The sequence below is a fragment of the Pyrus communis genome, chromosome 15 (assembly GCF_963583255.1).
Source record: "Pyrus communis chromosome 15, drPyrComm1.1, whole genome shotgun sequence".
NCBI lineage: Eukaryota > Viridiplantae > Streptophyta > Magnoliopsida > Rosales > Rosaceae > Pyrus > Pyrus communis.
The window spans coordinates 1,510,507-1,532,450 of NC_084817.1; the positions used below are offsets into that span (position 1 = coordinate 1,510,507).

Sequence of the window (21,944 nt, forward strand, 5' to 3'; positions counted from 1 at the left end):
AATCAAAATGGTTGTTGGAATAGAAAATTTATTAATTTAGTTCCTGATAATGAGTCTTACGGATCAATTTTATCATTCCGTTAACTTTTTGTCAAATCTTCTCTTTGTAAATATCACTTATTCAATTATATGGTGCCACATAAATTAATCATAGAACCATTTTTTTAAATTAAAAATTAAAACTAACAAAACTAAAAATAAAAAATAAATCCTCGTTGAATCGCAGCTGCATCCTTAGTGATGTCCGAAGGCTATAAAAGACGGATAAAAAGGGCCCCAAAAGTGGGCCGATGAAATCGAAAGTGGTAGACCACCACGAAAACGACGACGCATGGGCAAAAGCCTCGGACGCCCTACCGCGATTTTATGATTAGTCCATGTGTCACCTACGATTGGATGTAATCCAATCATAAAATTACCAAATAGATTTCGAAGACCTATTTTCAAAGGTTAAATTGATAGATTCAATTTCAAAGATCATTTTAATTTATTGGTCTAATTTTGGGGATCAAAAGTTATAAAAACCCATTTATTAATGCTCAAAATAACGTATTATTATTTCAGTGTACATGACGGTGTATTCAATTAAAAATTTGAGAGATTTTAATGGATTTATAAATCGATGAAGTTTAATTGATTTGTAGAGTTTTCATGTAAAATTTTGATTCAATTCCCTCGAAATCTCAAGAGGATAAGTCAAATTTGTGAATGCTTAAATACACAACGAAATCTCTCAAAGTCCCTCGAATTCTTTAACTTTTCAAAATTCTTTAAATCAGTTCCTAATGGAATACACTAGAATGTCATAAAACTCTTTGAAATCCTAATTAAATACACCCGGATTTCTAAGAATTTTAATAAACTATCTTAACGTCCTAATTGAATACACTTTAAATTTTAGATAATCACTTAAAATCCTAATTGAATACCCCTAAACTTATTAAAGAATTAAAATTCCTCAAAATCCTAATTGAATACACCCTATAAAAGTCACATTTGTTATAAACATTGTATTTAAGTGTGATTGTGTAAATATTATATTAGATTTGATACTAGTTATTCTTTTCTATTATGACTTGTATTACTATAAATAAAGGCAATGCGTAAGGAATAACACATTCTCTACGCAGCCCTACAAACGCATCTCCCTTCCTACTCTCTTTGTTGTACCTCCTCTCTCCCTTATCAGATTAAAATAAACCACAACAACATTCTATTTCAATCCTTTGGTAGCATCAATTATGCCCCCAAGCTTCGTTTAGGTTTTGGGCTCCAGGTTTATCCTCCCAGCCTATTTTATGCGTTTCCACTTTCCACCTCTAGGCCCAATTTTAACATTCTTGATATCTGGTTTTTCTTCTCAAAAAGAACATTAAATAATTAACACAATCCCATTCTTTTTTTGACAAACAATATAATAACATACATAAAATCATCTAAATTACGGAAAGGAAATTCAAACATATGATCTCGGATCAAGACGAATACTCTTAACCAACTAAAAACTGCCATTGTAAAAATTTTACACAACATAATTGGTCTTTGCAAAAGTTCAATAATAAATTATAAAATAGATAAGAAAAGAAAAGAAAACATGTATGTAAATTGGTCTTTGCAAAAGTTTAAGTCCGGATAACTACCCAACCTTTAGGAGTGATTTCAAATTGATCATAACCTTTTAAAATATTTCAAATAACTATCTAAAGTTCTAAAAAAGGGACATTTGTTAAGTTCACTAATGTAAAGTGATGACATGGACAAATATTAAGTGTGTTTGAACTCTCAAGTCATCTATGAGATTTGAATATTCAAATTGACACCATTTAGCTAAGCAAATTTATGGTTTAACTTGACTAAAATGAGTCAATTTGGGGGATTAGAACTCCAAAAACGTCAATTAGTGAAAATCAATTTTAGTATTTGTACACCTCACTATTTAATGTCAATAACGTCATCACTTAATATTGATAAAGTCCTCAATAACCTATCAAATGTTTGATTTTCAAAATGTTAGTAGTTATTTGGAATGTTCTTAAATGTTGAGATTAATTTGAAATCACTCCAAAAAAAATTGAACAATTTTTTATACCTAACCCTAAAATTTAATAATTAATTTTTTTTATTATAACGATTTAGTTACATTAATAAGTGAAAACTCAATGAACCAACTATAATACAACTACAATACTTGAAATCCAACTTATTATCCACATGAGTTAAAGAAAGACCAATAAGATAGTGGTAGGAGTATATGATTAGGCATATTGGCTGCCATGTTTGAATTTAACAACTTAACAAATCTGCTTTCAAAAGAGAGGCCGATAGTTTGTCAGTTTGTGAAGGGCCTCTTCAATCAATCCCAGCTGTAATTCTACGATTTCCGAATTTCCAAGGGACGTTGGACTGTGTACATTTCATTCGAATATTTCTCTGTTAATTTTGAGATATTAACGGACCACTCGGGAAGATTAACAATATTGATTTCTGGACCACCTATTTTTTTTTGTGTTTTGGTGTTTAGGGCTCTTATTCGGATGAAAATTAAGTTTGGTAAATGAGTCGCGTTTGTTGTGTTTGTATTGTTTTTTGTATCATACTTGCTATCTTAACGGATTATGAGATGTCAAATCCGTTATCTTAATGAGTTATTAATAAATAACTCGATTCATTAACGAATCGTGTCGTTTCGTGTCAAACTAACAGATCCTGTAACAAATTGTTATATCTAATGTCTAGATCTGAAAAATATGTTTTATTGGGTTTTTAACGAGTAACCTGATAACGATCCAACTTGTTGACGGATTATTAAAGGGCGACCCGATAACGACCCAAATTGTTAACGGGTTAATTTGAAGCTTATTATTTTCGTGTCGTTTTATGTCGGGTTGACAAGTCGTGCAAAAATTGTCATGCCTAAATGAAATAGAGAGAAGGCAAAAATTAATAAAATCAATTTAGTTATAAATTATTAATAAAATCAATTTAGTTATAAATTATTTAAAAAATACCATATTGCAACTGGTAAGAAAACCCCACCTAAGGTTATAGTTTGAACTGTCCGCTCTCACTAGCCAAAAAGGGTTCCCCAAATGAGTGAGTTATTTAGTACCAAACGTGTGTTTTCTGGAAACAAAAAAAGCCATTGAGTTTTGGTTATTTTTTGAACAAACTCCTTCATCTTACGACGTCTTTTTCTTGCTGATATAATTGTAGTCGCTTGTCCTCGTGACATTTTGACGTAAATTTCTTTCTTAGACTTTTTACTAACAAAAAAAAAAAGTATTATCACACGTCATTTTTTACTTCTCACATACTTTTATTAATTTTTATTCAATGCTCTTCTTCAATTCCTTCAATTTAACGATTGAAAATTAAGAGAAGTGTTTAAGAAGTAAAAATTGAATGAAAACATCTTTCATACGTTTTAGATGACTTGATTTGGTGGTATATACCCCACATAAGAGGTTGCCTAAAAAAAGGGTCATGTTACTTTCATTCATTTATTTAACAAATCAATTATTTAATGGTGTAAGTTGCCTCTTAATTAATCCTTATTACCTTATTAAACTAATATTAGTTTACAATAAATGATGATTTCTTCCTTATTTTTCCGGTAAGTTGTCTCTTTCGTTCCCGATTAATTTAATAAAATTTCCACATTTTATCTGGAATATTAATACACATTAAAAATAAGCGACTTTGAAATTTTGCCAATATTCAAAAAGACTTTTATCCAACAGCTACAAACAGGGAGTATTTTCAAAATTATATTAATTATAATCGTTGAATTTTTATCTAACGATCCAAGATAATGGATCAGGAGGGTCCTCTCCATTAGCTCAGGAGAGGATCCGAATCCTTGTTTTGAAACTAATAGGCCACTTATTCCATTGACATGGACCAGATTTTAATAAGATAAAAACCATGACTTGTTGTGTGTCTGAAATTCTGAATCAGCACACCAGCAGAACACTTTAATTAAATGGCCCATTTGGTAGGCTAGATTAGATTGGATGTTAGAGATAGATTTGAATTGAAAGAGACTTGTAAGACATGATTTATAATTAACGTGTAAGGATATGTTAGATAGCTTTACTTTATTGTGTATTCATAACGCATCATGTCCAATCTTGTTCGTCTCATATTTTGACGCAACAAATAACATACTAGACTCAAGTCCATTTTAATTGGTCAAACCTATTCAAACTAGCCCACCAAACAAGCCTAAAGGTTTTTGCCATAATAGAGTCCATGTTTTCGAGTCGAGACCCTTTTTTAGAACTCAGTGTCCGAAGTTCAAATATTAGAAATCTAAGTCGTTGAAGAGAGAAAAAAAGATATTCAAATTTTTGGTTTGTATAAAGTAGGCAGAGAAAATAGACTAAATAGAACCGTATAAGTTAAAATAAATAACCTCATTTTTTCAATCTGTTGGCTTCCGAATACTGAGATCCAGAGAGCGTCTTCTCACCAGAGGTTTTTTAAATTTTTTTTTATTTTTAAAGGAGTTAAGAGGATTAGAGGTGAGGAAAAGGGACAATATTTTGGGACAAAACACAATTTTGATATTTTTTTAGGGCGAAAGAGAATAAGAAGAAGAAGAACCTTACCCACATCACCCTAAATAATGGACACACGTGGCAGTCGTGTACGATTCTTGATCTCGTCGACCGCCGGCACCGTTGCACCTCAGTCCATGCAGCAATGATGTCATTCTACGCGCGCAGCCGCTACTTTCAGTCAGACCAGTACTATCCACTCCGCTCAAAAGTCGTAAATACCCTTTCTTCAGATCAAAATGTTGCCAACAGTCAGTTGAAGTTAACCCAACAGCATCCTCTCCCCATTTTTTTTTGGTGAAAATCTTGAAGATTCGTAAATTGTATTTGTTTATTGTATATTGTACGATTAATTCTTATCAAGTATTATTTGTATTTGATTTTAAATAAAAATATTTAAAATAATTTATGATCACACGATATACAATGAAAAGATATGGAATCCTTACCAAGATGATTCAGCGAGGATCCGAATTTGAAGTTAACCAGAGATTTTGCCACTTCATACTACGTTTTGTAGTATTCCTCTCACTTATAAGTGAGAAATTTTAAGTTCGATTATCGTCAAAGGCGAAAATAAACCACATTATTGCTAGCCTATTGAAACGCTAAGCCCACTCTCTCTCCTTTAGTATGTATAATATTGTTTGTTATAGAGTGCTGAAAACACAATTCAGTATAACCATTGTTATTATACAATCGGTTCTTAAAAAAATTAACCAATTATATTATGATGCATGGTTCACTGAGTCGTGTTTCTGACAGATTAAAATTTTCTCTGAGTTGGCAAATCAGCTCACATTTCAACAAGGACAGAGACGTAATTTAAGAAAACAGACTTGATTCAAGTTGTCGCAGAGTCCTTTTTTCTCTCTTGATAAATACAACTTATACGGCGGAAGAATCTCTTATCTTCTCGCCTCTCCTTTTTCTGTGATCCTCCTTCTCCCTAATTTCTCCAATCTTCTACAACCCAAAGTAATCTCCATTTTCTTCATCCAGAAGCTTCCTCTCACTGGACTGATCATTTCTCTGTCTTTCGATCGCTTGGATTCAGATCCTTTTGAATTTCACGTTGAAGTTAGTTTCTGGGAATTGGATTCCGGAATCCTTAGAATCTGTGGAGAATCGGTAAAATCGAGCTCCGGGAAACGGACGGCTAAGAAAGCTTTGATCGGTGATTAAAAAGGTCTGATTTTTTTATTATTATGAAAAAAAGGTTTGATTTTTGGTTCTGGTCAGTTTTAATATTTGTGATTGGCTGAGTGTTTGATACTCTCCAAAACTTGGAGCTCACTACTGCGTGTTGGAAATTTGAAAGAGAGTGAGGGAGAGATTGGATTTTTAATTTAATTTTTTAGCATTTTAATTTACTAATTCGTGATTAAATTTCGAAATCGTGATCTAATTATGAAATCATGCATTAATCAAGCATAAAAATTCCAGCCTATGTACGAATTTATCCAAATATATATGCTGAAAAAAATATCAGTTTTTCGGTTTTATTTATTTTCTCGGCAACCAAACAGCACATGTTTGCTTAATTTGTTTATTTTGTTGTAGATTTTGGAGTAGTATAAGATGGCGTGTTTGCAAGGGCCGGTAATTTGCCCCACCGTTCGAGCGAAGCGATCGGGGTTTGACACTCTGCCTCTGGTAGGCCCTTTGGTGAAGGCTAGGCTTGGATTCCGAGGGATCAGCGGCAGTATCACGAAGGCGGGTTTTGCTTCCCGCCCTCGAAATGCTCGAAAATGCACAAGAGTGCATTGTACTTTCAGTTCTTCGTCGGATGGGAACGGAAGCATGGCGGAGAATTTCAATGAAAATGACGAAGATTATGTCAACTCTAGCGTACTTGAAGCCGGTACGCTATTGATCAGCTTGCTCATTCTTGTAAACCTTTAACGCCGTCTTGAAATTGAATTATGAATCTTTATAATTGAAATGCCAATGATCTGAAGCAGCTGACTGAATGATTGCGGTTTTGTAAACTTTCTTGTGTAATTTTGTATCCTATGAACCGTTGAGTAATAAGTGTCTGCGTACGGTTTTTGGTATAGTTGAGGTGAAGAGCGGAATTGATGGATTCATGATCAAGATGCGGGATGGTAGGCACATGAGGTGTGTCCATAACAACCCTCAAGGGGGGCATCTCCCCGATTATGCTCCGCATCCTGCAATTGTATTGAAGATGGAGGATGGGACCGGTCTTCTTCTCCCAATAATTGTTTGTATGTTATCCTGAACTAATAATTTCTGACATTACAAATTGTCTACCTTTGAAATTTACCTTAGAAAGTCAATTTGAATTCTGGATTGCCCTTGATTGCAGTGGAGATGCCTAGTGTGTTGCTTATGGCAGCAATCCGCAATGTTCCTATTGTATGGTTTCTCTCTACATTGTCCTTCCATTTGAATTAAGATTTCGTCTATCTGCGTTTGTTGAGTGGGCAAAATTAGGCCTTGCCAACATATTGGTTAATGTAGGAATTCTTTAAATTTTTTGGGTTATGTTTGCAGGCTAGGCCAACTATGTATCAAGTGGTGAAGGAGATGATTGACAAGATGGGTTATGAGGTATGCCTGTGTCCTCCTTCTAGTACAGTATGACAATGCTTGTCCATTAATGTACATTCTTCATGATCTTTAATTGTTTTTGTTTGTTTTCGATCTCTGCAGGTCCGACTTGTCAGAGTCACCAAGAGAGTGCATGAGGCGTATTTTGCTCAGCTATACCTCAGAAAGGCATATACCTTCACACTTCATTCGGCTTAATTTTTGTTATTATATCTAATTATTATTACTATTCTTTTATGGTCATTTGAGGTGGGGGGAAAGCGGGGAGGGACTGAATTACTTCTGGAAATTTAAATTCTTAAGTTGGTTAGTTAAGTGTATGGTGACACTGTTAGAAGTGATCACAGGCAGGTAGTGAGACAGAGTGTGTCAGCTTTGACCTTCGGCCTTCAGACGCCATCAACATTGCTGTACGGTGCAAGGTACATACTATGCTCTTTAGATCTACATTTTGAATCGTAGAAGTAGATTGCTTAAAATCCCTGCTAAAACTCTTTGAACTTTCAGAAATGTAGCAATATAGTAATCTACAAGGGTAGGAGGCTCTAAATGCTTAATAGCCGTTTTGTGATCAACTGTATTCTTTCCACGTTCTGTGCAGGTTCCCATACAGGTCAACAAGTACCTGGCATACAGCGATGGAATGAAAGTCATCGAATCTGGAAAGTTCTCAACTCAAGGCCCTGCTTCAGATGGATTATTATTTACTCAACTGGATCGGTGAGTATTGAATGTCTTAGACATGGGTCTTATGTTCAATCTCGAAGGGATTATTCCTGAATTGAATTTAATCTAACTGATCAGATGATGTAACGGTTGGTCTTGGATGAGGTGAGTTGTTAAGGGAATGAAATCTGACTGTGATCAGATGATATAACTGGCTGTCTACAGTGAACTTAAATGCATGTTCAGTCTTTTGGAAATTCATGTAGATAGGTGTTTCAATCTGATCAGGGTAGAACCTACGTCTAAATTTGGCATTCTGTAAAATAGAGGAGTTAATTGAAACTTTATATGGTTTCAGGCCAAATGGTCAACCATGTGTTGAAACGAAGGAGTTTAATCTTGTGCGCAACATGCTTATAGCTGCGGTTGAGGAACGATATAGAGATGCTGGTAAATATGTTCTGTCCATTAGTATTTTTTTCACCTATCAAAGTCCTGTGATGTTACTTTAATCAGTTGCCTGCTATTCAATGGGACTAGACTTTGGTGCTTCGGGCCCGTTATTGTTGGTGCTCTTTCATTTATTGTTGGTTGTGTTTGTATCAATGCTGTTGGAGCTTTTGAATCTCACATATATATTTTCATGCTCCCTTACAGCTCAATGGAGGGACAAGCTCCTCCAACTTCGTGCCAGAAAGAACTTGGCATGAACGGTAAGAAGCCCGCCATTGTCCCCAAACTAGTCGAAATTATGAGTGTAACTGTAACTGCAAGCCGAATTCACGTGTGTTTTTTTTTTCAGAATCGCCCGTAGGGATTTAAAATTGTACATAAGACAGCATTCTTGGAAGTTTGATCAGCTCATCGGCTACACCCGCAATCCGCCGTGCATCTCCGCTCTTCTTATATATATATATATATATATGAATATATGATGTAAAAAGCCTGTGAATATAGTAAATAATTACGTGTATGTATAGACTATAGTTAAAACTTACTAGCAATGTAATGGCACTTCTTGGTTTCTGCTAAGCCACTTAATTGAGAGTTCGTATTGTGATTGGCATGCGTGATTCCATGCCAACTTATACCATTTTTCTGAATGGCATGCGTTACTTAGAAAAGTTCAAGCTCAGACGACGTATTGCCTTGTGAACATTTTAACTGTCATGATAGCGTTTTGAGCCACTAATACAAATCTGTGTAAAACTGTTCACATTTCTTTACATCAGTGGCTCAGGACACCATTGTTGTGAACCACCACGGTATGGTCCAGTTTGGGACAATTTGAGGTATGTGTTTTATACGGCATGTCTTGGGTTAGATCTTTGGTGCTGGTGGATTACATGATTTGTGGCTCTTTTAGGCTCCAAAAGGGTGAACTGCTGGTCCCCTTTTGAAATAAAGAGATGGACACCATGTGGGGGTAAACTTGTTACTATTTTGTTTTAGGGTAAATAGCACTATCATGTGGCTTTCGGGTCAAATAATGTTAATCAATGTGGGAAGAAACATATGATGTGTTATTCAATTGAATTGCTATAATAGTGGTAGATTTATTTCGTGTAAGTTGATTAAAATTATTTGACTACGTCATTTAGAAGACAAGACAACTCCTTCAAAATTAATATAGGAAACGTAAGAGGCAAGAAAACGAGATGATTTCAACCAAAAAATAAACTGCATTCTATTATTCAGCTAAAATGCGTCATGATTTGTGCATTTTTCTCTACCAAAATTATTGCTGTTTCCCAACAGGATCCTCTTTGGATCTTTTTGGTGAGGTCTATGAAGATTAGTAAATCGTGTCCGTTTATTTTATATCGTATGATCATTTTTTGTTAGGTATTGTTTATGTTTAATTTTAACTAAAAATATTTAAAATAATTTTTAACCTCACAATATACGATGAACGAATATGATTTACGAATTATTGAGATTCTAGCAAACAGAATACGGATTCTGCTGTCTCCCAAAGAACGAAGTTAGTTTCATAATTTCGAACGGAACCTGATTTACCTTTTTAACCCTGATTTCAGCAGTAATTTACGTTTCCCCAGGTCCAAGCCAAGTTAAACACCGAAACCGCGGAAGAGTAAAAAAGAGAGATAGAGAGAGAGAGAGAGCAACAGTCGTAACGCCGGTGTTAAATTCCCGCCAAGTCCCGCGCTTTATGCCAACGTGGCAACCTCCCCCAGTTGGATTTAACTGGCGCGTGTATATAACTTCCCAAACGGCGTTACACCGTACCAGTTAGTTCATCCGTCACCGACGTTTTCCCGTGAGGCGTTCGGCAATCGCCGTCATTTATCAAACAAATTAAAACCTGATTAAAATTAAATTAAATCCTACTTTAATCATGATTACATAAATTCTATCTTAAATCCGTCTCCTCCTATGGCTCCAGACTTCTCTGTCTCACTCCGAATCTTCGTCTAGCTCGGAGACGCTGAGGCCTTTTCCGCCATCGAAAAGCCCTGGTTCTGGTCTCATTTTTCACTCCAAGAATCGGAAATTCGGAAGAGGAAGTCTCGCTTCTGCGTCCGCCGCCGGTTTCAGCAGCTCTCGGAACGCCGCCATGTCCGGACCACTGGATCGTTTCGCAAGGCCTTGTGAGTACTCGCCTTCTTTGACCGGTTCCCATCTCTTCTGTTCGCTAATTTCTTCCTATTTTCTTTATTTATTTTTTATTTTTATTTTTTGAAAATTTGATTCTGTTGCCTGTGCTGGTTCTAGGGTTTTGGATTGGGGTGATTGAATTTTTGATCTTGGACTAGGATTTTATCTTTGATTGATAGCAATAGGGATTGATGATGGTAATTTTTGTAATTTTGTTGACGTTGATTAGGTTTTGAGGGGTTCTCTAGCCACGACGAAAGGAGGGAAAGGAAATCGGATTTTGAGAACTCGGAGGAGGAGAGGAGGACTGGAATTGGTGGGAATTTGAGGAAGAAAGCAATCAATGCGTCTACTAAATTCAGACGTTCTCTCAAGAAGAAGAGGAGGAAGAGTGGTGGTGGTGGTAGTAGGCTGTCCACTTCGGTTTCGATTGAGGATGTAAGGGACGTCGAGGAGCTACGGGCTGTTGACGCATTTCGGCTGGTGCTTATTTCGGAAGACTTGCTGCCTCCAAGACATGATGACTATCATATGTTGTTGAGGTTGTTCATTTTCCCAGGAAACAGAGTTTCTTTGTTTTTTATTTTCCTTCATACAAGATTTGATATGGAAAGTTTGGTTTTTTCTGTTTACTTTGTATGTTTTGTTGCTGAGAAGTTATTTTGTTGCAGATTTTTGACAGCAAGGAAGTTTGATATCGAGAAAGCAAAGCATATGTGGGCCAATATGATTCAATGGAGGAAAGATTTTGGTACTGATACAATTTTGGAGGTAAATTCACCAGACAATTCTGCAATGCATATTTAAAAAAATGTTTAAAGATGTGGATATGCCACCCATAAGCGGAAGTAAAAATCACATTCTTTTTTCTTTCAGGATTTTGATTTCAGCGAGTTGAATGAAGTTCGAAAGCACTACCCTCAGTTTTATCATGGCGTTGACAAGGAGGGAAGACCTGTTTACATTGAAAGGCTGGGGAAAGTTGATCCCACCAAGCTTATGCAAGTGACTTCCTTGGAACGGTATGTGAGATACCATGTGCAGGAGTATGAAAGGTGTTTTGCCATTAAGTTTCCAGCCTGCTCAATTGCTGCAAAGAGACATATAGATTCAAGCACAACAATTATAGATGTTCACGGCGTGGTATACTTTCAGTTAACTTCTCAAGTGTTCGTTAATTTTTTTTGTTTTGCATAAAATATACAAATGCTAATTTAACATTCCATTTTGCTTCTTTCAGGGTCTTAAAAACTTTACCAAGTCTGCACGAGATCTCACGGAGCAGCTGCAGAAGATTGATAGTGACAACTATCCTGAGGTATGAGGACTCTTTATGTAATCCTTCCAAGAATTGATGCCTTTTCAGGATATGTGGTGATTTTAATTAAATCCGTATGAAGTGTATCTTCTAATTTTTAAATTTCTTTGTGCAGACGCTTTGCCGAATGTTTATAATCAATGCTAGTTATGCTTTTAGGAAGGTGCTCTGGCCTACAGTTAAAGCATTCCTCGATGCCAGAACAACCAGCAAAATTCATGTATGGTTGGTGATACACCCAAGATTTGATGTCACTGTTGACTGAAGTTATCAATGGGGTCAACTGATATTGTTATATTTTTTCAGGTTTTGAGTAACAAGTACCAAAGCAAATTACTTGAAATAATCGATGCAAGGTGATTGATGCTCACTATTTTTTCGGTGGGTTTGTTATCATTCTGTTTTCATAACTATTAACTGTGGAAATATTTTGGCTCTATACAGTGAGTTGCCAGAGTTTTTAGGTGGTAGCTGTACCTGTTCCGATCAGGGAGGTTGTATGTCGTCTGATAAAGGGCCATGGAAGGACCCAAACATACTGAAGGTTGTGTTAGATGGATTGTTATTTTTGTTTCACCTTCTCTTCCTCTTTCTGCTTGTGACCGTACTATTGTATGGCTTAAAAATAATGTTTTTTGCTTGCAGATGGTAATTAGTGGTGAAGCACAATGTTTCAGACAAATAGTTACAGTTTCAAACAGTGAAGGGAGGATAATTGTTTGTGATAAGCCACGCAATCCATTGGTATGGACTATTGGACCATCCTACTATGTCTACATTAGAAGCCGTTTTATCGAAGATTTTCTCTGAGGCTATGTCTATATTTTTCGCTCAGATAAGAAGTAGTGATACATCTACCACAGAGTCTGGATCTGAAGTGGAAGAAATGGGATCACCTAAACCAACGAGGAACTACTTACAACCTAAGTTGACTCCTGTTTGTGAAGAAGTAAGTGTTGTGTTTGATAAGCATCTGTTATTTGAGAATGATTAGCAACATACGCAACTGAATCATAAGCAGCAAAAACATGTGGAACCAATCTTTTTTACTTTTGTGTAGCATTGGCTTTACTGAACACTGATGTATTCTGCTATAAATTGTCATCTAGTTTCGTTGACATTTTGAACTTGTATTTGTTATGCTTAAATGCTGTTTTAGGCTAGGGTAGTCGGTAAAGCGAGCATTGCTACCGGCTTGCGGGAGTACGATGAACTTGTTCCCATGGTTGACAAGGCTGTGGATATGGGATGGAAGAAACCAGAATTACAACCACCACTTGCTTCTAGAGGTTGGAAAATCTAGTTACAGTTCTCCTGTACCGTGTAATTACAATGTGGTTTATAGTTAGCAGAGGTTATGTTTACAAACACCATGCTACTACAAGAGTTAAAAGTTAATATTATTCGTTACAAATTCATAGTTGATCTAATTAATCGATTAAAATACATTGCAGGGGCATCTTCTCCAAGATCTGTGGGGAAAACAACAGATGCCATGCGTGCTAATATCTGGACTATGCTTGTGGCTTTCTTTGTAACCCTCATTTCACTATTCCGATCTTTTTCACTGCGAGCGACTAAGAAATTTAAAAACTCTGTTTCTGATTCTGTCCACAAGATTCCTGACCTAACCGATGAGTCAACTGCCGTGGAGGAATTCAGGCCCCCATCACCCGTACCGGGGTTATCCAGGGAAAACCTTCTCTCATCTGCTTTGAAGAAGCTTGGTGAACTTGAGGAGAAGGTAGATATGCTGCAAGCAAAGCCTCTTGAGATGCCTTATGAGAAAGTGGAGCTACTGAATGCTGCTGTTTATCGCGTAGATGCGTTAGAATCAGAGTTAATTGCAACAAAAAAGGTAATTTTTCTCTCATTTGATAGTCGCTTTGTTGTGCCAATTTGGCAACAGTATTGATATGCTGCTTGTCTTTACCTTTGAAATGTAGAAATACATTTTTTCTCGTGTTTCGGAATCCCTGATGCAATTTTGGATTAATTGTCTTTTTCTTCTTCCTCTGTCCAAGTTACATATATATATATATATATATATATGCCCATCTTTCCATATTTGCGTACTTAGTCAGCTTCGTGGCCGTTTCTCAATAAGCATAATTCATCTTTGTTTGTCCTTGCATTTTCGATCATTTGATGATTTAATTGGGACTGTACGTTGCTTCTTGATTAGGCTCTGCATGAGGCTTTAATGAGGCAGGAAGAACTTCTTGCCTATATAGACAGGCAAGAACAGGCCAAGCTTCGGGTTAGTGAAACATTTTGCTCGTAATTGAATCATCCGAAATTAAAACATTTAATCAATGCCGGCTTTTCCTTGTTTATTTTCTTTTGCGCACGAAACTGAAAATTATGCTCGTTTTCTGAAACAGAAAAAAAGATCTTGCTGGTGAAGACAATCTCTGCTTCAAGAGGACCTGCGTGTGACATTTTCGTCATGCTTTCCTTGTATATTTGAGATGCATCCGCACATACCAAGTTCGTCTCTCCAGAGGTGCTGCTGTTTTTGTTTGTAAGCTTCCTTCTACGTTACGCATTATAATATCGTGAATAATGTAAAGTATTATACAACATTCTCGAGTTCTTCTGTATCGAACTTTCTGTTTGTGCATACAATGGCTCTTCGATGATAATTTATTTATAGAATGGAGAAGTTTACCACAGAAAGTGTTTAAAAATTGATGTCTATTACATCTGCGATTGCAATAGCGATAGGCGGTCGCAAGTATTTGCTCCCATCAGGTTCTATCAGTCTTTCCTCGGAGGAATTCGATAACACCTTGAAGGGAAACATGAGCATCATCGCTCTTCATCAGCTCTCCGGCAACTTCAGCAGGCGTTGCTTGTGCCCCGTTGAGCAACATCTCAATTTCTCCGAAAAGTGTGTGCTCGTGAATCAGCAGGTAGTTATATGCCAATGTCTTGAAACCACCGAAGGTGCAGTAGGACATGTGTATGTGCAGGTCCATCCGGCCAGGTCGCAGCAACGCTGGATCAAGCCGGTCCTTGTGGTTCGTCGTAAACACGACAATTCTTTCCTCTCCACAGGTCGACCACAGTCCGTCGATGAAGTTCAATACAGCAGAGAGGCTGATCTGTGAATTAAGAAAAACATTAAAAACTGATTGCTTTCAAATAACCAAAAGCGGTTCTAAGATTGTTATTACCTTGTCATCTTCCACGGCTTTGGGCTCGTTCTCTGAATCTCTGTTCTGCAACTCAACTGAACAATCAATGTCCTCGATCACCAATATCGACCGGCTCTTCGTTCCGATCAGTAACCTTCTCAGATCAGAATTGCACTGAACCTCCCTCAAATCCAAGTCAAAAATATCAAACTTGAGATAATTAGCCATGGCCGCAACCAAGCTCGACTTTCCCGTGCCGGGCGGTCCGTACAACAAGTACCCTCTTTTCCAAGCCTTTCCTACCCTCCTATAATACTCCTTCCTCTTTCTAAACCTCTCAAGGTCCTCCACCAACGCCGCCTTCATCTCCGGCTCCATAGCCATTGTTTCGAAACTCGCCGGATGATCAAGGTTGATTGAGCTCCAGTAATCCGTGCCATTGTAATCAACCGTGTGAAGCTTCACTACTTTTCTCTCCTCTTTAATTTCTTTGGATTTCTGTAGAATGTATGGCAAGTAAGATCTCAGCACCATGTCCCTGTGCTTCTTATGGAAGCTGAGCTCTAACTGTCGGACCTCCGACTGCGAATTTTCGCCGCCACGTTTACTGTTCGGTTTTTCGGTGCTTATCAAAACCCACTTGAAATCTACACCGTTGAAAGAATCAACGATGCCTTGATTCTTATCAATGGTGATCAGAAACTGCTCCTCCTTTTCGGGCTTGTTGACTTTGATCCTCCGCGTAGCGGCGGAGACCTTGGCGCCGAGGTAGAGGTTGGCCGCCTCGAACATCTGGTTCGGGGTCAGGCCGTCGAGCTCCTCCACAACGACGGTGAGTTGGGAGGAGAGCTTCTGGAGTCGGGAGTAGAAGGACTTTTGGAAAGCCTCCGGGATGAGGTCGCTTGCAATCGTTTTGAACAGGATTGAGGAGGCGGCGAGTGAGGCCGCCGCCGATAGTATGGTTTTTGGTGACGGTAGGTTTTCCTGCGACAAGCACCACATGGTTTAGTTCTTTTTTGGGTTGGTTGGAGGGGGATGGTTATTGGTGGTGGTGGTGGTGGTGGTGACTGAATGAAATATTGAGATGCGGCTGATGATGGTTGTGTTAGGGGTTTTGTAGGGTTTTATCTTTCGGGTTTGCGTGAAGAGAAAGACTAAGGGAGTTGAGTTTTGAGCGAAGCTAGTTAGGTTGGTGGTTTCTCTACGATAAGCTCCCTCCCAATCTCTCTCCGTTCTAGAATTCTATTTGTTGTACGTTTTCCTGTTGTGACTCGTAGTACATAAGCTTCGTTTGGCATGCCGTATTATATACCAAACACACGATAATATAATTTCACAAATTATTCTATTTTATTATGACTCATGGTATATGGGTCTTGTTCGTCATGCCGTTTTATATGCCAAAGACACAATAATATAATTTCGATGCACATATTAGTCTGTTCAAATGAAGTAATCATTATAGTCCGACGTACCAAATGCTTAAGGAGAAAAGGGAAGGGGAAAAACTATCCCTTTGGTTTTGGTTGTTGGATTTTTTGGGTCAGAATGTAATGCATGGCCCATTTCAAACTATAATTGTGAGATTGAGATTTATTAACATGAAAAGTTTGTTTTTGTAACTATCACACTAGAATGTGGTGTCACGTGACTATACTCATGTTATATGTGAGTCAATAACAATGTATAGCTCGTGGTCTTCTATTCATTTTGCCGCTAGTCTTTGTTATATGTGAGTCAAATCATTAGCTTGAGTTTCCTTTCAAAAATAAAATTACACATGTTAAAATGCTAATATTCCATGCCATATGGTCTATAAATTTTGGTGCTAATTAATCAGTATCAAAATATTATCTCCACACTTGAATCCAATTTTGCCACTCAAAAAAAAATCACAATCCGTATAAATCCAATTAATCAGTATTAAAAAAAAATCATCACTAACTAATTAGAACTCACAATCCGTCTTACCTTAAAAAACTCACAATCTATTTCGCTTTGAAAGATATTTTGATCATTTAATAACGTCAACTCGGAAAATATCATTAGAATCGGATCTTATCGAAATGAGACTATCGTAAAAAGAGGTTGCTTTTACTACTCGAACCTGTGACTTTTCGATTATAAAAGAGCAACACTTACCAAGACTCCACCTCTTTAAGCATCAATAGGCAATGGAGAATTATTAGAATATCAATATCTTCGATCTTCCAATGAATTGTTTAATTGTTTTACAAACCATCAAAAAAGGGAAGTTATTTTTTTGGTTGAAAAAAGGGCAGTTCCTTAAAAATAACAATTAATAAATTGCTGGTTGAAAACCAGCAAGCAAAGAAAAGAAATTAAACATAAAGAAATCATGAAAAATCACAGAGGTTTGAAGTGCTGCTATGCCCGCCCATCCGTCATAGTTTCTATTTAATATTTGAGGTAGCCCGACAAATCAAGAACCCAAATACAACCAGGAGTAAGCAAATTACTGCACAAACAATCCAAGGGCCGACCTCATTCTGCTCGTTCTTTGCTATGATTTTTGGATATTTCTGCTCGTTCTTTGCTTTGATCTTTTGATATTTCTGTAATATGTGGTTCAAGTAAGAATTCAAAAACATATTGACGTCGCCAACGAAGCCGTCACGGAAGCTTAGTTCAAAGTGACGTTGTTCTCGTAATTGGCCATCACCGGAGCGCGGCGGTTTGGAGGACACCAGAACCCACATGACGCCGACACCTTGGAAAGAGTCGACCAGTTCTTGACTACTACCGTCAACGGTGATTACTTGCAACAGTTTATCGGCCGCCGGATCAAGTTTCTGATGACTTTCGAATTCGTTGTTTTTGATGAGGTTGGTGTTGTTGCTGACCTTAATTCTGAGTCTAGGGCAAGACAGCCTCTTGTCCACGTAAACGTTGACTGCTTTAAACATTTCGTTGGGGACTCCTCCCTTGGTGAACTCTTCGACGGCGTACGCAGGGACTGGGGACCATGACGGACGCTTGGGCGTTGGGAGCTCCTCCGACGCCATAATATTGAACGTCGTCAAGGATGTTGATTATAAGCTTCTGAAGGTTTTTATAGGGTTTTCGAAAACTAGATTTGAACTCTTGGTTCTTAGATAAGATCAAAATCAAACTAATCGCATATCTAAGTATTTGACTCTATCTATATTTGATTTTTTTTTAACTTTAATATTTTGATGTTCCTATATTATCTATTGTTGAGAATGAATCCACATTAGAAGAAGGAACTTGGATGAGTTTATATGGAATTAGACTACCTCATATTACAAATTTGTCTTATTCTCGCCAAAGGTAAATTTGAACCACATTATTGTGAGCCAATTTGAAGTTAAGCCAACCTCTTAGATAATATCGTTTGTTAAATAAAAAAATTAAAAAAAAAAAAAAACCTTTTTTCGCCCTTCAGCTAAATATGAATTATTTTCAAACTGGTCTAATGAAAATTTTAGCGTACATATTTGTGGCCAATTTGTTGTAAAATTTTGCCCATAGTCTGTTGGCTACTCACTTAGGTCATGGTGGTTAGGGTCCTAATTTCTCTTCAACTCATTCAACTCATTGCGTTCATTTGTTTAGTATAAAAGTATAATATATTACTTGTATTAAAAAAAAAAAAAATTCCTGTCTTTCTTTTGAACTTTTAACCAGTCCCCATGAAATAAAATATTTGAATACCAATCTTATCGATTCCTATAACTATCTTATGAAAGTCAATCCTTTTTAAGAAATACGAGAAATTAATAAGAAAAGATAAAATGTGATGATAAGTTTGTATTTGTATCACAACTAGAAACGAGGATAATTAAAACAAAGAGAAACTTGATACAAGTTTAATCTTTTTAAACAAAATGGAAATAGTCCAGTTTAAAATAAGTTCAATCCCTTAAATTTAATTATTAAATCTATATTAATAAGAGAACACACCTTATCAACCATTTTGCCCACTTTTTTCAATTTTGTCCCTCACTTTTTAATACACAATGTTGAGATGAGGAGGGCAAAATAGTAATTTTGTACCTTATGACAAAATGATAATCATATCCACTTTTTTCCTATTTCGCCCTCACTTTTGATACACAATATTTACATAATGAGGGCAAAATAGTATTTTTGTATCAAAATATTTACATAAGATAAAAATATGCACTTATTAAGAGAAATTATCCCACCATCATTTTTTCATACAAGTAAGTGAAATCATGATGTTTTTTTGGATAGTTTGAATGAACTGAAGCGGTTGCGCCAGAGGAGAACGTGGGAAGAGGTGGGCGGTTGTTCACACACACAAAATGTGTGCTCTCTGCTAGTATTAATAATGATAAGATTTATTGTAAAAATTAAGTTATTCCTAATTATCTCTTCAATCACTTATTATTATTACTACTACTAGCATATGGGCACACACAAAGTGTGTGAGAAATTTTTTTTATTTTTATTTTTTAATTAGAGATATGTGAGGATTACATGTAGGTGGGACTTTGAAAAAAAAAACAATAAAATTTGGTTGTGTGAAATTACATTTCCGTCCCATAATTCTTATTTATGTTATATTTTAATTAGAAGGTTAAACTGATAATTTCATAAAGTTTTAGTTAATAATGAGTGTTTTATTAATTAGTAGAGATTATTATTATTATTATTATTATGATTATTATTATTATTTTGTTATTTCTTTCTCTTCCTTCTACTTTAAACAACATTTATAGATTTTATTTTAAATTTTTATAATCAACCTATATCACAAGTTAATTTTATTTATCTATGACATATTCTTTTTTTATCATAAAGTGTTTGTAACTCATCATGTAAGGGATTTTGGTTTATTATTAAGAATTTTTTGTTTTTATTGGATAAAAGGTAGTTTCGAATTATCAACATATATCACAAATTAATGTGTCTTGCGTGTAGGTATATTATGTTTTTCTACCTTTTAGTTAGGTTTCATATCTCACATATATATATATATATATATAATATAATTGCATATATTTATTACTTGAGTATAGTCATATGTTCTGCACATGGATGTATGTTAGTATACTAGTTTTTTTGTTAGAAAATATTAAGTAGAATTTAATTTATCTCTAATATAAAAAAACAAAACAAAATGAGTATAAGAGAAAAAAAAAGTAAAGAAAAGATACTGGGCTGAAGCTAATAACTATGTTGATTTTTTGACCCTCATCTAAATGGGAGTCTCTTGAGTTAGACCCTTTACTAGTTGATAACCACAAAGCAAAAAATTAAATTCAAAACACCTTGAAAAAGAAAAACTACGTGAACGGTAATTGCTTTGATCATGAATTTATGAAGAGTTCGTCTTTAGAAATAGACCCTTACATTTTAAACATCCAAAAGAAACCGAAATTCAAGGGAAGGGAACAATAATATTACTACTTGACAACTACCAAAACAAAGAAAAAAAATTAAAGAAATACTTTGGATGCGGTCCCTAGTCATCAATATTTTTTAACTAAAACCTTATCGATTTTTATATTTTGATCAAGTCCTTTGACTTTGTACACATCAGCATATTAGCATTGATATATTTTATGTCAGTTATTTTCTCTTTTAACTTCAAATTGTATTTAACAAATCTCACCATTTTTGAAATTTAAAATCCTATAATTATCAGATTATAAATGGTAAAAAATCTCAAGGATTATGAGACTAAAAACAATGTACATAACAAACAATTGTGTACAAAGTTTTGCAAATTTTACTGAGTAGTGTCACGACGCGAATTGTCAAGGAAGTGTTGGATAATGGCCAAATGTTTCCTTGTTTTGTGGCTTGTTTTGTGGCTTAAATTGCTCCATGTTTTGTGGCTTTTTCAAAGCCATGTTTTGTGGTTTTTTCAAAGCCATGTTTTGTGGCTTTTTCAAAGCCATGTTTTGTGGGAGAAGGCTTGGATTAAGAAAAGCATAAAAAGAGAGCATTTGGCAAAACAAGGATACGGATGAGAGAAGAAAAGCATCCAAAAGAGATGGTGTGAGCATTTGGCTCTACCATGGGCATGGGTGAGAGAAATCAAGAGAGCTAGAGTGAAAGATCTCTTGTGAAAGAACTCTTGGGGTAGAGTGAGGCTCTTGGGAAAATTCTGTGAGTGGGTGTACAAGGGTTATGGGATTGGGTTATGACGATTTAACTCATGTGTAACTTGTACTGTTTTTCTCCTAGTGAAGAGCAATATCTCTCCGAGGACGTAGGCAGGTTTTTGCCGAACCTCGTAAATTTCTCTGTCTTTATTTCTTGTATTTTATTTTGTTCAACTGTGTGTGATTTTGGTGAGGTTGTAATCTGAATCTCGGTTCCGCACTAACGAACGGGCCAAGGCACAACAGGAAGCTCAGCTCAAAGTGATAAGCATAATTTAGTTTTGTGACCGTTTCTCGATAAGCATAATTCATCTTTGTTTGTCCTTGCATTTTCGACCATTTGATGATTTAATTGGGACTGTACGTTGCTTCCTGATTAGGCTCTGCATGAGGCTTTAATGAGGCAGGAAGAACTTCTTGCCTATATAGACAGGCAAGAACAGGCCAAGCTTCGGGTTAGTGAAACATTTTGCTCGTAATTGAATCATCCGAAATTAAAACATTTAATCAATGCCGGCTTTTCCTTGTTTATTTTCTTTTGCGCACGAAACTGAAAATTATGCTCGTTTTCTGAAACAGAAAAAAAGATCTTGCTGGTGAAGACAATCTCTGCTTCAAGAGGACCTGCGTGTGATATTTTCGTCATGCTTTCCTAGTATATTTGAGATGCAACCGCACATACCAAGTTCGTCTCTCCAGAGGTGCTGCTGTTTTTGTTTATAAGCTTCCTTCTACATTACGCATTATAATATCGTGAATAATGTAAAGTATTGTACAACATTTCTCGAGTTCTTCTGTATCGAACTTTCTGTTTGTGCATACAATGGCTCTTCGATGATAATTTATTTATAGAATGGAGAAGTTTACCACAGAATGTGTTTAAAAGTTGATGTCTATTACATCTGCGATCGCAGTAGCGAAAGGCGGTAGTAAGTATTTGCTTCCA

At 36.1% G+C, this 21,944-nt stretch overlaps 3 protein-coding genes across 4 annotated transcripts; 2 read left to right on the forward strand and 1 right to left on the reverse strand.

Moving 5' to 3' along the window:
* Positions 1–5,589: 5,589 nt before the first annotated feature.
* On the forward strand, positions 5,590–8,890 carry LOC137718179 (bifunctional nuclease 1-like). Its single transcript, XM_068457680.1, has 11 exons — positions 5,590–5,748; positions 6,123–6,423; positions 6,620–6,790; positions 6,892–6,941; positions 7,080–7,136; positions 7,239–7,304; positions 7,484–7,558; positions 7,738–7,856; positions 8,161–8,252; positions 8,460–8,515; positions 8,605–8,890. Exons 2-10 carry the CDS (start codon positions 6,141–6,143, stop codon positions 8,510–8,512), a joined length of 966 nt encoding a protein of 321 aa, XP_068313781.1. The 5' UTR covers positions 5,590–5,748; positions 6,123–6,140; the 3' UTR covers positions 8,513–8,515; positions 8,605–8,890.
* A 1,233-nt stretch (positions 8,891–10,123) lies between these two features.
* LOC137717520 (phosphatidylinositol/phosphatidylcholine transfer protein SFH8-like) lies at positions 10,124–14,397 on the forward strand. Its single transcript, XM_068456909.1, has 14 exons — positions 10,124–10,414; positions 10,651–10,963; positions 11,093–11,192; positions 11,298–11,564; positions 11,662–11,739; positions 11,855–11,959; positions 12,046–12,095; positions 12,184–12,283; positions 12,385–12,483; positions 12,575–12,688; positions 12,899–13,028; positions 13,194–13,597; positions 13,925–13,999; positions 14,124–14,397. Exons 1-14 carry the CDS (start codon positions 10,381–10,383, stop codon positions 14,142–14,144), a joined length of 1,890 nt encoding a protein of 629 aa, XP_068313010.1. The 5' UTR covers positions 10,124–10,380; the 3' UTR covers positions 14,145–14,397.
* A 76-nt stretch (positions 14,398–14,473) lies between these two features.
* Positions 14,474–16,134, reverse strand: LOC137717521 (AAA-ATPase At3g50940-like). 2 transcript variants are annotated; one of them, XM_068456910.1, is made up of 2 exons: positions 14,919–16,134; positions 14,474–14,846 (listed from the first exon to the last, which is right to left on the reverse strand). In XM_068456910.1, the coding sequence occupies exons 1-2, from the start codon at positions 15,879–15,881 to the stop codon at positions 14,490–14,492; spliced, it is 1,320 nt and encodes a 439-aa protein (XP_068313011.1). In that variant the 5' UTR covers positions 15,882–16,134; the 3' UTR covers positions 14,474–14,489. The 2 variants fall into 2 exon arrangements, with proteins under 2 accessions (XP_068313011.1, XP_068313012.1); XM_068456911.1 differs by having other exon boundaries at positions 14,610–14,841.
* Between the last annotated feature and the right edge of the window lie 5,810 nt (positions 16,135–21,944).